Genomic DNA, 13779 nt, shown 5'->3' with positions numbered 1-13779 from the left:
CTACACACATTAACCATAATGAGTAAGGAACTATCAAAACTGACAATATTTGTAATAAACCCTTCTTAAATCTATAAAGAAACGTTTGTCACAGAAAATCGATAATTGCAGTATGAATCAGATGAGGTCATTACCACTAAAAACATTTACAGGGACATTTAAGTGTGTCACAGAATTTTATAGCCCATCAAATTGTGCCACAGTTAAAAATAAGTTGGGAACTACTGACCTAGCGAATAAAACTACCCTCCCCTCCATATTTATATGGACAGTGAAGCTACAACTTTGAACTTGGTGCTATGCTCCAGCATTCTGGATTTGAGCTCAAATGTTTTCAGGCAACAGTACATGACATTTTATTTGAGGGTATTTTCATATGTTTTACCGTTTAGAAAATAAAAGGCACTTTATGCATCTAGTACCCCCATTTGAAGGTGTCATTTAGTATTTGAAAAAACTCAATGTATTAAAGTAGTCAAAAGTTTAGTATTTGGTGTCATATTCCTAGCACGCAATGACTACATCAAGCTTGTGACTACAAACTTGGATGCATTTGCAGTTCGCTTTGGATTATGCCAGAAATTAAATGGTAAATAATGCATTAATGTGGATACTACCACGATTACTGATAATCATTTATAACAATGAGTGAGAAAGTTAGGCACACAGATCATACCCCTAAAAACATGCTAACCTCAATCATTCACAATTGATGATCTTTAATCATGGCAGCATCCGCATGAATGTTGATGTGTTCAGAAGCATATTCCATTCTTATTTACAATAAAAAGTGACTCCAAAATGACAATACATTATTTACCATTCATTTCTACTGGGCACATCATAATCCGAAACCACCAAAACAAACTGCGAACACTAGATAAAGCACTTAAGTCTAAACGGTGATATCCTTAAATAAGGTGTCATTCGGATTGTTGCAGCATATGAAACATTTGATCTCAAATCCAAAATATAAAGCTAAATTAAACATTTCAGCTTCACCGTCCAAATAAATGAGGTGAGTGTATAGCCAATTTAAAACGTACTTAATTTCAAGTGCTCAAAGATGTGGTTCATTCTCTAGTGACACTGGCCCACCCATAGTTGTCCAGAAACAACGCACAGACATCAGTGCTGAATTCCTATTCTCCCTCCAAAGTGTGCCCATTGGCTCCAACCTCATGAATTCAAAAGCAATTGACAGGTCAGGTGTAAGTACCTATAGTCCGTGGCTACACCAAGGGTGAAGTCCTTTGATTCCTTGCTTCCCCTCATTCTATCCTCTTCCAACTCAAAATGTCTGAGGGATTGCATCGTTGACCACTAGACTGCAGGAAGTTAAACTTGCAAAGAATCTTAGGAAAACTGATAATTTCCCAAATCAGCTTTTGAAGCAAGTCAAAAGTAATTGTGGCACGCAATCCTGTATATCAACATTGTGCAGACAAATTACATTGAATATACACCAAATGTACAAAGCGTGCTTTTTTTTTTATGACCGACTGACCAGATGAAACCTCGATGTCCTGTTAAATCCACTTCAGTGTAGATAAAAGGTGACAGGTTAAATAGACTAAAGCCTCAAGACTGCCATTGAGGGTAAATGGGCAAGACAAAAGATTAAGTGCCTTTGAACAGGGTATGGTAGGTGCCAGGCGCACCGGTTTGAGTGCGTTTGCAACATTACTGGGTTTTTCCACACTCAGTTTCCCATGTGTATCAAGAATGGTCCACCACCACCCAAAGATCATCCAACCAACTGTGGGAAGCATTGGAGTCAACATGGGCCAAAATCCTTGTGAACACTTGACACCTAGTCGATGCTCTGACGAATTCAGGCCGTCCTGAGGGCAAAACGCATTATGTGTTCCTAATGTTTTGTACACTGTATAAACTAATACAGGGATGGACAACTTTAATTGGGGCGGGTGCCACAAAAAAAAAAAACTGAACTCATCACGAGGGGCAGCAATGACTCGTGGGTCTGTGACAGCGCAGACAAAAAGTTAATGTTTCCTGAAATTCTACACATTTTGCCATAAGGTGGAGGCAAATGCTTGCAGTTATCAATAAACTCAGCAACAACAAAAAGTCCCTTTAAGGACCCTGTCTTGCAAAGATAATTAAATCCGAACAACTTCAGATCTTCATTGTAAAGGGTTTAAACACCGTTTCCCACGCTTGTTCAAGGAACCATAAACAATTAATGAACATGCACCTGTGGAACAGTCGTTAAGACACCAACAGCTCAGACGGTAGGCAATTAAGGTCACAGTTAGGACAACTTAGGACACTAGAGGCCTTTGACTGAAAAACACAAAAAGAATGATGCCCAAGGTCCCTGCTCATCTGCGTGAACGTGCCTTAGGCATGCAGATGTGGCCATGGCAATAAATTGCAATGTCCGTACTGTGAGACGCCCAAGACAGCGCTACAGGACGGACAGCTGATCGTCCTCGCAGTGGCAGACCACGTGTAACACCTGCACAGGATCGGTACAGCCGATCACACCTGCGGGACAGGATGGCAACTGCCCGAGTTACACCAGGAACGGACAATCCCTCCATCAGTGCTCAGACTGTCCGCAATAGGCTGAGAGAGGCTTAGAGAGGCTGGACTGAGGGCTTGTAGGCCTGTTGTAAGGCAGGTCCTCAGACATCACCGGCAACAACGTCTCCTATGGGCACAAACCCACCGCTGCTGGACCAGACATGACTGGCAAAAAGTGCTCTTCACTGATGAGTCACAGTTGTCTCACCAGGGGTTAAGGTCAAATTCGCATTTATCGTCGAAGGAATGAGCATTACACCAAGGCCTGTACTCTGGCGCGGGATCGATTTGGAGGTGGCGGGTCCATCGTGGTCTGGGGCAGAGGGTCACAGCATCATCTGACAGCTTGTCATTGCAGGCAATCTCAACGCTGTGCATTACAGGGAAGACATCCTCCTCCCTCATGTGGTTCCCTTCCTGCAGGCTCATCCTGACATGACCCTCCAGCAGGACAATGCTACCAGCCGTACTGCTCGTTCTGTGCGTGATTTCCTGCAAGACAGGAATGTCAGTGTTCTGCCATGGCCAGCGAAGAGCCCGGGTCTCAATCTCATTGAGCACATCTGGGACCTGTTGGATTGGAGGGTGAGGGCTAGGGCCAATTCCCCCACAGAAATGTCCAGGAACTTGCAAGTGTCACGGTGGAAGAGCGGGGTAACATCTCACAGCAAGAACTGGCAAATCTGGTGCAGACAATGAGATGCACTGCAGTAATTAATGCAGCTGGTGGCCACACCAGATACTGTTACTTTTGACCCCCTCTTTGCTCAGGGACACATTCCATTTCTGTTAGTCACATGTCTGTGGAACTTGTTCAGTTTGTCTCAGTTGTTGAATCTTGTTATGTTCATACAAATATTTACACGTTAAGTTTGCTGAAACTAAACAGTTGACAGAAAGAGGACCTTTCTTTTTTTGCTGAGTTTATTATAACTGATGATCAAATGGGCCCCAACCCGGTCGGTGATGCGAACACGCTTACTACAAGTTTACATAGCTGGTCCCTAGACTAATTTACCAATCTAAAAATGCTTTGCTGACATGGGCTAATTGGGGCACTTCTGATACACAACTACATTACGAAATTGCACCTTATATGTATTCTATTAATTCTAACTCAACAGTAAGTTGAGACCCAGACTTAATTGCTAAGAACCTCCACATTCCTGTACTAGTACATTTAGCTTATATTGCATTCAATGTGATAAGGTAACTAGTACTTTTAGTTTACATATCTTTAAGTCCAGCACCCAAACACTGAAAATAAAGACTGACAAGTTCAGTTATCCCAACCATTTATTCAGACAGACCGTCTAAACCAAAGTACGCTCTTACGTAAAACCTCTGGAGAAAAAAAGGGGGAACATAAAAAAGGCAGGATTTGTAGACGTAGATTTTGATTGGAATGGCGGTGCCACGGCCTCATGAGCTTCAATTCCCTGGGAGAAAAGTGACGGGGCAGGGATGGGAACAGGGTGTGACTAAATTACATAGCGAACAGGATGAGGAACGCCACCATGAGACAGAAGAGCCCCATAGCCTCAGACAGGGCAAAGCCCAGGATGGCATAGGAGAAGAGCTGCTGCTTCAGGGAGGGGTTCCTGTCAACAAGAGAAAGAGGACTGAAGTTAAGCTTTGGCTAGACGACAGCACCAGTAGCAAATTGTTAATTATATGAACCAAAATTAATATGAACAGGCTCACTCTTCATCAATACTCTTGCGGTAAAACGTTAGCATTTCCCTGCCACCCACATAATCAATGGTCACAACTATTCTTTTGCGTCAAGTTTTGCTTCTGAATCTGCTCCCTCACACAAACAAAGGGTTGAATTCCTTTTCGTTCATCAGTTACCTGGCATAGCCGATGATCAAGCTGCCGAACACAGTTCCAATTCCAGCCCCTGAGCCAGCCACTCCCACTGTGGCGGCTCCAGCGCCGATGAACTTGGCAGCAGTGTCGATGTCTCTGGAGATAGAGCTGGTCTGGAACCCCCGGGTTAGAAGAGAGGCCTCACCAACAGGCAACAGGGTCTGGGGAAGATGCAGGGGCAGAGCAGTCAAAATCAGAACATAGAGAAGCTAGAGACTGAAATGGAACCGAGACAGCCTGACAGGTGTAGATAGTATAAACACCCACCCCTCAAGTTTAAAAATCTAGGCGCACAGAAACTTAGGAGCACTATGAAAAATATTTCAGGTTACAAAATCTAAAACCCTTAATTTCTCTTGGCACACTGGTGCTCTAAATTTAAATTCCACGTTGCACTGAAAAATATTGAAGGCGGATATGCGAATAAAATGGTCACACTGGAGAGTCCTGAAGGGACCCGTGGAAATGGTCACAAGGAGACATTTAAGCACTGGCCACGTTAGTATTTCGCCAGACAAGGATTCAAAATGGTCTGGTGTTCAGGATAAATACAACTGAAAAGAAAATAAGGGTTACTGAGGTGTTGACAAACAAACTTTATGAACAAGTGACCTTATCACAAAAAGGGACAATTGGCAAAATGTTTACACAAGCCTAAGCACAGAATTGTGAGCAATGTTACAGTCACAGGGTTTCATTTTGGTTTGAAGAGGGGCTCACCTGCTGCTCACTTCTGGCTTCAGGTCTGTTGAAGACTGAGCCCGAGACCGGCCGGGCGAGGACTCTGGACCCCCCACGCAGCTGCAAGAGACAACTACACATCAGACTCCTAGACAGACTTAAAAGCTTGTAACAAGCTTTACTTAAATCATTACTATCAGACTGCCAAATGTAGATTACCCTGAAGTGAGTTCTGGAGCACGCCAAGATTATGACCCTACAGAGTTGCATCTAATAGTCTAAAGTCTAGGAAGATTAGAGGCATCAAGACTGGTAGAATGGCAATATCATGATTAGGGTTGCAAAGGGTCAAAAACTTTCTGGTAAATTTCCATGGGAAGTTAAGCCCGGGAATTTTGCTTAAATTCATCAAAAAAGTTATAAGTTAACAGCGAACCTTTTGTGGGATACACATAAGGCAATTCTAGGTCATGTGGCAAATTTTGGTTAAACTATCTCCAATTCAAAGGAATTGCAACCCTCTGCATTCTTCCATCACATGTAGAGCTGATTCTCAAGATCTTGCACACTAATGAGATGCTATTGAGCCCACACTACTACACTGTCTGAGCCAAGGACTACATGCTTTCTGTTAAGTTCTGATTACAATACTGGGTGGGGTAAATACATTTTATATGACACATGATTTTTGTTAACTAGTAAATAGTAGCCTACAGCAAGTGTATAAATAATTTCTGCTAGTTAGTTTTAGCTTGCTTGAGCCTGCTAACTGAGGTGTTAATTCACCTGTTTCCATACATGTTTCATTTTAAAACATATTACAAAAGGAGTTGTTTAATCTAACTGTTTAACTATTTATCTGTACATGGAATTGTATTAGTTTTTTTTTTTTACTCATTTTTTCCCTAATCTTTACAGGAAAATGCCACGGGCTCTATCTGATGTGGAGACATTTCACTGCAGCTAATGTAGAAGGAAAAGCTGTGTACATTTGCAAATACTGTGCCAAATCATATGTGAAGAAAACAGATGCAGAATCATCTGGCCAAGTGCATAAAGTTCCCTCAGCGCTCACAACCGCTAACAAAAGTCCCTCTACACGAGGTGAAAATTATGATTCAGATCTTATCGATAGCAACAGCTCATGGTCCTCCTGGAATCAGAAGTTTTGTTTGACTCAAATGGAGGAACGTAGTCAGAAATGCTGATGAAGGTCTTGCTCGAGCTGTGTACGCAACTGGTTCACCTCTGATGCTCACAGGCAATGTGTATTGGAAGAGATTTCTGGACGTTCTTCGCCCAGCATACAACCCTCCAACCAGACATGCTTTATCTACTCATTTGCTGGGTGCAGAGTTAAAGTGAAGGTCAAGCAAATCAGAGAAAGCCGACTATTGCAATCTCTGATGGGTGGTCAAATGTTCATGGGCAAGGAATAATTAACTACAGCATCTCCACCCCTCAACCAGTATTCTACAAGAGCACAGACACACCGGTCTCTACAGTGCAGATGAGCTGAAGGCAGTCAATGACCTTGGACCACAGAAGGTATTTACACTGGTGACAGAATGCTGCAAACATGAAGGCTGCTTGGTCTAAAGTGGAGTCCTACCTTCACATCCATTGGCTATGCTGCTCATGCATTAAATCTGTTCCTCAAGGACATCATTGCACTGAAAACAATGGATACACTCTACAAGAGAGCTAAGGAAATGTTAAGTATGTGAAGAGTCAAGTTATAGCAGCAATCTACCTCACCAAGCAAAGTGAGAAGAATAGGAGCACAACATTGAAGCTGCCCAGCAACACAAGTTGGGGTGGTGTTGTCATCATGTTTGACAGTCTCCTGGAGGGGAAGGAGTCTCTCCAAGAAATGGCCATATCACAGTCTGCTGATACAGACAGCCCTATCAAGGGATCCTACTGGATGATGCATTTTGGGAGAGGGTGGTAAGCAGCCTGAAACCTATAGCAGTAGCCATTGCACAGATTGAGGGAGACAATGCCATCCTGTCTGATGTTCAGACTCTGCTTGCAGATATAAGAGAAGAAATCTGTACTGCCCTGCTCACTTCACTGTTACTCCAAGCAGAGGAAACTGAATTGTGAAGACTACTGCCTGAAGCCCATACACGCCACAGCATACTTGTTGGACCCCAAGTATGCTGGCAAGAGCATCCTGTCTGGTGCAGAGATCAACAAGGCCTATGGTGTCATCACTACCATGTCTCGCCACCTTGGCCTGGATGAGGGCAAGGTTCTTGGCAGTCTGGTGACGTACACTTCCAAGCAAGGGCTTTGGGATGGAGATGCAATATGGCAGTCGTGCCAACATCTCTCATCAGCCACCTGGTGGAAGGGACTTTGTGGATCTGAGGCTCTTTCCCGTTGCCTCCATCATCCTCCAAATCCCACCAACATCAGCCGCCTCAGAGCGCAACTGGTCCTCGTTTGGGAACGCACACAACAGGCTGACCAATATACGGGTTGAAAAACTGGTGGCCATCCGGGAAAATATGAGGCTTTTTGAGCCATCCTCCACAAGGTTGGAAAGTGACAGTGAAGATGAGACCTCAGTCTGATGTTCAAGAGGTGGACATTGAGGTCCAGGGAGAAGACATGGAAGCCTGAGAGGAAGACAACCAATGTTTAGTTTCTAGACTATCATTTTACAGATGTACAGTTGAAGTCAGAAGTTCACACACACTTAGGTTGGAGTCATTTTTCAACCACTCCAAATTTCTTGTTAACAAATTAGTTTTGGCAAGTCGGTTAGGACATCTGTGTGCATGACAAGTAATTTTTCCAACAATTGCTTACAGACAGATTATTTCACTGTATCACAATTCCAGTGGGTCAGAAGTTTATACACCAAGTTACCTGTGCCTTTAAACAGCTTGGAAAATTCCAGAAAATTACATGGCTTTAGAAGCTTCTGGTAGGCTAATTGACAATATTCATAATTTGAGTCAATTGAAGGTGTACCTGTGGATGTATTTCAAGGCCTACCTTCAAACTATGTGCCTCTTTGCTTGACATCATGGGAAAATCTAAAGAAATAAGCCAAGACCTCAGAAAATATATTGTATACCTCCACAAGTCTGGTTCATCCTTGGGAGCAATTTCCTAACGCCTGAAGGTACCACGTTCATCTGTACAAACAATAGTACGCAAGTATAAACACCATGGGACCACGCAGCCGTCATACCGCTCAGGAAGGAGACACGTTCTGTCTCCTCGAGATGAACGTACCTTGGTGCAAAAAGTGCAAATCCCAGAACAGCAAAAGACCTTGACCGTGAAGAAGCTGGAGGAAACAGGTACAAAAGTATCTATATCCACAGTAAAACGAGTCCTATATCAACATAACCTGAAAGGCCACTCAGCAAGGAAGAAGCCACTGCTCCAAAACAGCCATGAAAGCCAGACTACGGTTTGCAACCGCACATGGGGAAAAATAGGACATTTCTCCATAAAGAACGGTCTGATGAAACAAAAAGAGAAATGTTTGGCCATAATGACCATCGTTATGTTTGGAGGAAAAAGAGTGATGCTTGCAAGCCGAAGAACACCAGCCCAACCGTGAAGCATCGGGGTGGCAGCATCATGTTGTGGGGGTGCTTTGCTGCAGGAGGGACTAGTGCACTTCAAAATAGATGGCATCATGAGGTAGGAAAATTTTGTGGATATATTGAGGCAACATCTCAAGACATCAGTCAGGAAGTAAAGCTTGGTAGCAAATGGGTCTTCCAAATGGACAATGACCCCAAGCATACTTCCAAAGTTGTTGCAAAATGGCTTAAGGACAACAAAGTCAATGTATTGAGTGGCCATCAAAGCCCTGACCTCAATCCTATAGAAAATGTGGGCAGAACTGAAAAAGCATGTGCGAGCAAGGAGGCCTACAAACCTGACTCAATTACACCAGCTCTGTCAGGAGGAATGGGCCAAAAACCACCCAGCTTATTGTGGGAAGCTTGTGGAAGGCTACCCGAAACGTTTGTTCCAAGTAAAACAATTTAAAGGCAATGCTACCAAATACTAATTGAGTGCATGTAAACTTCTGACCCACTGGGAATGAAATAAATCATTCTCTACTATTATTCTGACATTTCACATTCTTAAAATAAAGTGGTGATCTTTACTGACCTAAAACAGGTAATCTTTACTAGGATTAAATGTCAGGAATTGTGAAAAACTGAGTTTAAATGTATTTGGCTAAGGTATGTAAACTTCAACTGTATGTTGAAAACGTTTTTGGGAGATGCGATGGATCATTGGGGATCATTCAATATTCTCTTTTGTTGTTCAGTAAAATCATCCTATGTGAAGATTCAACTCATTTAATTCAAGTTACATTCGTAACAAAATTGTTTTTTATATTTCTATTGGAATGATTTAATCATTTGCAATTATGTCTACTTATGATAAGGTACAAGGTTTGTTTGTCTCCATATGATGATATGGTAAATATACCCAATGCAAAAAACATCACATTGAAATGGTATTAATATAAATTGCATACATTGCCATTAATTCCCATATATTCCCGTTACTTCCCACAGAAAATTTCTACCTCTGAATATTCCCCAAAATGTGCAACCCTTATCATGATCAATCCTAATCTTGTCCTTAGTAAAGACTGAGTACTATAGGGTTAGATTAGCCTACAAGGTGAGAGGCTAATAGCCTACAGTGATTTCCCCCCCTCCACTTATCCCCGGCTGACCACTGGTCATGCACACAGGTAACACTGCCATAGACTTTTCATTCCATCATGAACATTTAAATAAATATTTAAAAAATAAGTGCATTCTCATCTCATGTGCTGGTCATGGCTCACAAACACCATTATCCCAGAAACCCTAGACCCACTCCAATTTCCATACCGCACAAACACGCTGATCCTCAACACAGGGGCCCCTCAGGGGTGTGCGCTCAGTTCACTAATAACTGCATGGCCAGGCACAACTCCAACACCATCGTTAAGTTTACCAACGACAGTGGTAGGCCTGATCACCGACAACGATGAGACAGCCTATAGGGAGGAGGTCAGAGACCTGGCAGTGTGGTGCCAGGATAACAACCTCTCCCTCAACGTGATCAAGACAAAGGAATTGATTGTGGACTACAGGAAAAGGAGGACCGAGCACACCCCCATTCTCATCGACGGGGCTGTAGTGGAGGAGGTTGAGAGCGTCATGTTCCTTGACGTCCACATTGTCAACAAACTAACATGGTCCAAACACACCAAGACAGTCATGAAGAGGGCACGACAAAGTCCATTTCCCCTCAGGAGGCTGAAAAGATTTGGTATGGGTCATCAAAAGGTTCTACAGCTGCACCAGCGAGAGCATCCTGACTGCTTGCATCCCTGCCTGGTTTGGCAACTGCTCGGGCCCCCGACCCCAAGGCACTACAGAGGGTAGTGTGTACGGCCCAGTACGTCACTGAGGCCAAGCTTCCCGCCATCCAGGACCTCTATACGGCATGTAGCCTAGTAGTTAGAGCTTTGGACTAGTAACCGAACGGTTGCAAGATCAAATCCCCGAGCTGACAAGGTAAAGATCTGTCGTTCTGCCCCTGAACAAGGCAGTTAACCCACCCGCAGTCATTGAAAATAAGAATGTGTTCTTAACTGACTAGCCTTGTTAAATTAAGGTAAAATAAAAAAATATGTATACCAGTCAGTGTCAGAGGAAGGCCCTAAAAGTTGTCAAGGACTCCAGCCACCCTACTCATAGACTTCTCTCTGCTATCGCACGACAAGCAGTATCAGAGCACCAAGTCTAGGTCCAAAAGGCTCCTTAACAGCTTCTTCCCCCAAGCCATAAGATGCCTAAACAGATAATCAAATGGCTACCCAGACTATTTGCATTGTCTCCCCACCTCCCTTTTTACACTGCTGTTACTCTGTTGATTATCTATGCAATAGTCCCTTTAACCCTACCTACATGTACCTATTACCTCAACTAACCTGTAGCCCCGCACATTGACTGTGCCGGTACCCCCTGTATATAGCCTCGCTACTGTTACTTTACTGCTGCTCTTTAATTATTTTTTACTTAACACTTATTTTTCTTAAAACTGCATAGTTAATTATGAGCTTGTAAGTAAGCATTTCACTGTAAGGTCTACACTTGTCTTTGGCACATGTGAAAAATAAAGTGATATTCCTTACCAATGACTTATTTGCTGCGCATCTTTTAGCTAAACAAGATTGTGTGTACATGCTAGATCTAGACTGATAAGGCACGACTGGCAGAGCATCAAACAGGTGACATTGTAGTTTCAAAGAATACATACCACAGCAGGTGAGGTGACAAACTTAGCGCAGGCGTACATGGCTGGTGCCTGTGAAGAGAGATGAGAAATAATTTTTGAACTGCTAATTTGGACACTTTTTCTTTTTTTTAACAATGGAAGGCATGCACAATTCTTAACTACAGCCCACCACCTAAACCAGCTCTACACTGCTAAAGGTACAGTAAAGGTGACCTGAGCTGTAAGTGTAACCAGTCAAGCATTTGACCAAGTGCACCAGGGAAGAGGATGTGCAAAAAGTAGACTAAAGTCCTGTAGTAAAATCTGACTGTATAATCTCAAGAGGTTACAACTCTGCACAAATAAAGAGTCAAGTTACAATCTTTACACACTTTATACATAAGACTATTTGAATAAGTGAAATTGCATGAAAAATAGCAAGGCTTGTTTGAATGTGGCAAGACGCCAATGAAGCGTTAAAGAAATTCTTTCAAAACACTAAGTTGGGTGCTAAACTATGATCAACTTCGACATCCAGAGATGTCTAATGCTAATTAATCCAATTGCGTTGGTAGCGAGGTAGTGTATTAGTGCCTGAGTATATAAGGCCCAGACAGGCAAGCTAGCCTTTAGTTATGAATGAATAAAAATCTAACTAGCTAAATTCAGTGTAAAATATAACACATACTTTTAGTACAGTACACCCCCGTCGCCATTCCGCCCCTGGGCAGGTAACGTTAACATTAGCACAAATGACAAAATAAGGATTCACCATGGGGAAACCTAAACTATCCCAAATCAAATGTCCATGCGCGAATGGGGCTTATTAAACCCATGTCACATGCAGTGAGGGTAGCAGCGATTTGCAAAAAGACGAAAGCATGAAACGCTAGTTGGCTAACGTTAGCCATAGCTAGCTAGGTTTAATATACTTCAGGCGGACACTGCTAACATTAACAGATAGGTGGGAGGAGTTGGCTAGCCAGCTCCAGGCGTGAAGGTCAAAAATGACCCAGACACCAATACAGGATTTAGAGACAAGGACGCGGCATTTTGTACAGGACACAAACTATAGCATTTGATAGAAATTGTTAAACGTCCTTCTCAATCCTCAGGGACATGAATCCATAATGACCGAAAACATGTACTGATTCACTAGGCCCAGATATGGACGAGCAAGTCAGACATTTTGCAGGCGCTTCACCTCATCTTAGAATCGGTTGTACGCCAATGCATGGTTTCGCAAGTTAACATTTGCATATTTATTTCCCAACAGTATACGCGGCTGCCCATGTAGACACTCTGATAAGAATTATACAGCACAAATACATTCACTAAAATGTCATTCTTGGGAAGAAATCATTGAATGGCCGTCAACTTCACCTACAATGCATGGATAACGTTAGCTAGCTAGCATGCTAACAATTTCTATTCGCCCCAGCAATGCAGACAGAACATTTCAAAATATTCACAATGCGATTATGAGTTTAGCGAAATGACAAAATATGTCACACTGAAACACGATTAACTATATTAACTCACCTTAATGTTACAGTACACACGGGGTCCTCGATTACTCGCTCACAGCAGCAGTCAATGTGCACTCTGACAGCTGTCACCTTGTTATTTATAAGCTTAGTTCATACGTCCTAAACGTCCATTGGACAAAAGGAAACCTCCTTCGACTGTGATTTCATTTTTATCTTGTCACTACTTTTAACCTAGCCTATAATGGAGCTTTCAATGAACTACAATAATTGCAATTGGTTGACAGTATTTTTGGGCGGCTGGGTGACTCGAACGCTAAGGTATAGTAAGAATGGACTCGAATCCTATTCCCTTTCCCCATTGGACCATATTTCCGTTAACCTTTCAAACTACATCCAGTGTCCTCGATATCTATAGGACAGTGTCAAGGACGTCCCGCCTACTTCCAGGCTCTATGCATTATACCGCCTCCAACGTTCTAATTTACTTCTGACCGGGTTGATGACTTCCGGAGCGAGTTCTGCTATTGTTTTTATCATTAGCTTACTAGCTAGCTAACTGTCGCCGATGCTTTTCTGATTGAAATAGTTCGCAATGACTACGTTTAAATTACAGCCCCGCGAAGGAGGTGCCAATGAACATTGTTCAGTGCCTCTGTGTTCAGTTTCTTCCAAATGTAATGGTATTGTGAGCTTCCATCGTTTCCCAGTCGATGTAGAGCTCAGAAAAAGGTGGTTGGTGGCAGTACGTTGTGACAACTTTACTGTCACCAAACACACAAAGGTGTGTAGTACACATTTCGTCGAAAGTGACTTTGTTGAGGGAAAAATTGGGGGACGACAATACCTAAAAAGAGGTGTTGTTCCTACTGTCTTCGCGTGGAACTGGCAAATTCAAAAGAGACCTGGTGTTTGGGAAAGAAGA

At 42.8% G+C, this 13779-nt stretch overlaps 1 protein-coding gene across 1 annotated transcript; it reads right to left on the bottom strand.

The window, feature by feature from the left end:
* Positions 1–3833: 3833 nt before the first annotated feature.
* Positions 3834–13201, bottom strand: LOC139565207 (ATP synthase F(0) complex subunit C3, mitochondrial-like). Its single transcript, XM_071385359.1, has 5 exons — positions 12910–13201; positions 11410–11457; positions 5143–5223; positions 4405–4583; positions 3834–4151 (listed from the first exon to the last, which is right to left on the bottom strand). Exons 2-5 carry the CDS (start codon positions 11446–11448, stop codon positions 4037–4039), a joined length of 414 nt encoding a protein of 137 aa, XP_071241460.1. The 5' UTR covers positions 11449–11457; positions 12910–13201; the 3' UTR covers positions 3834–4036.
* Positions 13202–13779: the final 578 nt, after the last annotated feature.

The sequence above is a fragment of the Salvelinus alpinus genome, chromosome 36, assembly GCF_045679555.1.
Source record: "Salvelinus alpinus chromosome 36, SLU_Salpinus.1, whole genome shotgun sequence".
NCBI classification, from domain to species: Eukaryota; Metazoa; Chordata; class Actinopteri; order Salmoniformes; family Salmonidae; genus Salvelinus; species Salvelinus alpinus.
Note: the sequence above shows the minus strand (reverse complement) of the source record. Positions and strands in the feature narration are given on the sequence as shown.